At 48.3% G+C, this 3,074-nt stretch overlaps 1 protein-coding gene across 1 annotated transcript; it reads right to left on the minus strand.

Annotated features, from left to right (window-relative positions):
- Positions 1-1,276: 1,276 nt before the first annotated feature.
- LOC125556027 (UDP-glycosyltransferase 90A1) lies at positions 1,277-3,074 on the minus strand. The gene has a single exon (XM_048718827.2). The coding sequence runs from the start codon at positions 2,884-2,886 to the stop codon at positions 1,411-1,413; it is 1,476 nt and encodes a 491-aa protein (XP_048574784.1). The 5' UTR covers positions 2,887-3,074; the 3' UTR covers positions 1,277-1,410.

Consider the following 3,074-nt stretch of genomic DNA (forward strand, 5'->3'; position numbering starts at 1 on the left):
GGTTGCGACAAGTGGCGCGCTGTATGTGCGCCACTTGTCGCAACCTGGGTAAGTGGAGTATTCTTTGCAATGAGTACTCCTTAATTAGTGATTTCGAGGTTTTTCGGTCATTTTTTCTCTGCGTTTGCTAGCATGTTTATCTTTGGCTTTTAAATTTTTTCTCTATTTCTCTCTGGTTTTACTTTTTCATTTTTGTTCGTTCAATTTTTCACATTCGTGAACTTTTCTAACTTTGTGAATGTTTGTGAATTCATGAAAATTTTCCATATTTTGTGAACCCTTTTTTCAAATCCATTTCTTAAAATTCACGATCATTTTTCAAAATAATGAACTTTTAGCTTTTATGTTCTTTTCAAATTTATGATCATTTTTATAAAATATTATTCCTTTTCAAATCCATAAACTTTTTAAATTCCACCAAAATTTCCAAAATTAAGAAATCTAATCTGTTTATTTTCGGAGAAGGTTGACGAACGGCAAATGAAAAAGAAGAAAACGACGAGCAAGCAGATGGGCAAACGAGTTTATGAGCCAGTGCGTGGGTGAGACACCGGGCCGCGGTCCAGCTGGGCGCACCCACTGTGTGTGTTATACGACCACGTTGGTGCTTAAGGGGAATGATTATGAGGTACTCCCTCCGGTCCTTTTTACTCTGCATATTAGGTTTGTCCAAAATCAATCTCATTCAACTTTAATCAAATTTATATAAAAAATTATAAACATTCACATAACAACATCAATATCTTTAGATTCATCTTGGAATATATTTTCATATTATATTTATTAGATAGTATAGATGCTAATAATTTTTAATATAAATTTGGTCAAACTTAACAAAGTTTGACTTTCGGCAAAACCAATGTGCAGAGTAAAAAGGACCGGAGGGAGTATGTACAAATTCTATTTGGCGCTTATGCGTTAAATAGTGTGTTAATGGTACATAGCGCGCGTAGGTTTCCTATTGGTCGGCTCATATAAGTTACTGAGCGTCAGTTGTTTTGGGCGGCTTAAAAAATAAGCTATCTCTTCCCAGTTTAAAAAAATAAGCCGTTTCTAAAAAAATTTAAGGCTTCTATATTAGTTATCCCATAACTAGTTCAGAAACCCCAATGAATGAGGGAGACAGCTTATGAAAAATGCTGGGGAAGAGGCGGCTTATTTTTTAAACCGTCAAAAGAACTGGCCCTAAGATTGGTTATTTCTCTATCCAGTTTGGTCTTGGGAAACTTTCAATTTCATATAAATATTTGGGACCATTTAATTCTGTTTTGGGGACTATCCTGAAATATAAATATTTTCATCCAAGACCTGAGAAGCAAATGCCAGTGACCAACATAAATGTTTGGTATAGCTACCGAGCACAACACCACATTATTTGTTGGAAAGAAAAAACGATGACAATTAAACATCTCAAGACTCCTCCTTGCTTGGCTCAACATTTGCATGCATGTTGGGTGCACACAACTCACCGATCATCTCCTCCACTGATTTCCAAGAGGACCCTCCCTCCAACACGGACTCCATAGCTAGCGCCGATAGCCCGGCAACATTCTTTGCCGCTTCAATTCCGGCCTCCCCGAGCATAAGCTTCCTGACCACCTCTGATATTTCCTCGCTCGTGGCCAAACCCCGCATCGTTCTATCACTCGTGTGGACCCTAACCGCTATCTTGAGCTCATCAACTACAAATGTTGCGTTCAAAGGTTGATCAGCATGCATAGGCCAAACTGCCAGCGGCACAGCAGCCGTGACGCTCTCCAGCACCGAGTTCCACCCGCAGTGACTCAGAAACCCTCTCATGCTCTGGTGCTGCAAAATCCCCAATTGATCCACCCACTCTCTCACCACCAAGCCTCTGCCCTTGGTACGCTCCTCGAACCCTGCACCAAGATCGATATTCTCGGGCCTCACGGCCCATATGAAATCTACCTCGGCCCGCTCCAGCCCGTCTGCAACTTCCTTCAGCTGCACCTCCGGGATCGCGGCCAGCGTCCCGAGCGCCACGTACAGCACGGCCCGGCCGGCGGCTGCCTTCTCGTCCAGCCACTCCATCCATGATGGCCGGCCGGCGTCGCCCGATAAAGAAGACGGGGGCTGGGAGAGGCAGAGCGGGCCGATGGCCCAGGCCGTGGGCCTGTAGTGCTTGTTCCAGAACTCCATGTACGGTTTCTCTAGGCCTTGGAAGGTGTTGACGATCAGGCCATGGCTCTCCTCTATGGCCTTCCCCAGCTTGCCGTCCAGCTCCATCATCGGCGCGACCGACGACGGGTCGCCGAAGGGCGCCATCAAGTCCTCCAACGTGAGCTTGATGTGCGGGAACTCAGGCACCGCGAACGTCGCCGGATTGCCGTCGCCGTCGACGTCGGCGTGCTGCAGCGCCGGGAACGGATCGTGGCTGATGCGCAGCTCCCGCATGACCTGTGCGAACGCAGAGATGCCGAAGAACGACACCTTCGGGACGCCGAGCGTGGCCGCCGACGCGTTCGTCCAGTACAGGAACGCGTCGGCGATGAGGAGGCTGGCCGGAGGTTCCATGGCGGAGAGCGACGCCTCGAGCTGTGGCTGGAGCAGCGACACGCCGTGTGCGAAGGCGACAAAGGAGGCCATGGACGTGACCGCCTCGGCGCTCTCCACGCCCGGTGGGATGCCCGAAACGTCGGCGGGGAACGCGAGCTCGACGATGGCCGTCTCGTCGGCCCCGGACAGTCCCTCGCGGACGAAGGCCGCGTTGCCATGGGTTGTGAAGAAGGTGACGGTGGCGAGGCGGCGACGACGGAGGTGGTGGACAAGCTGGATGAGCGGGATGGTGTGGCCCCTGGCCATGAAGGGGAAGATTGCTATGTGAGGGAGGACATGGGATTCCGTAGAGGAAGAAGCAAAAGCCATCGCAGTAGAGGATGCGGATGCAACGCGCTCTAGTCAGAGAGTTTTTCTGCGTGTGTGATTGATGGTTAGCAGAAAGCACAATTTATAGGGGATAGCAAATATAAACTTTGGTCAACGACTGCTCAATCATGGAGCTGGGTTAGATATCCATAAACCAAGTATACCAAAGAAGTGAGAGTAAAGATATG

This window comes from Triticum urartu, chromosome 5A, assembly GCF_056163025.1.
Source record: "Triticum urartu cultivar PI428250 chromosome 5A, HENAU_Tu73, whole genome shotgun sequence".
NCBI classification, from domain to species: Eukaryota; Viridiplantae; Streptophyta; class Magnoliopsida; order Poales; family Poaceae; genus Triticum; species Triticum urartu.

Coding starts and splice junctions, on each gene's coding strand:
- LOC125556027 (XM_048718827.2), bottom strand. CDS start 2,886: ATGGCTTTTGCTTCTTCCTCTACGGAATCCCATGTCCTCCCTCACATA.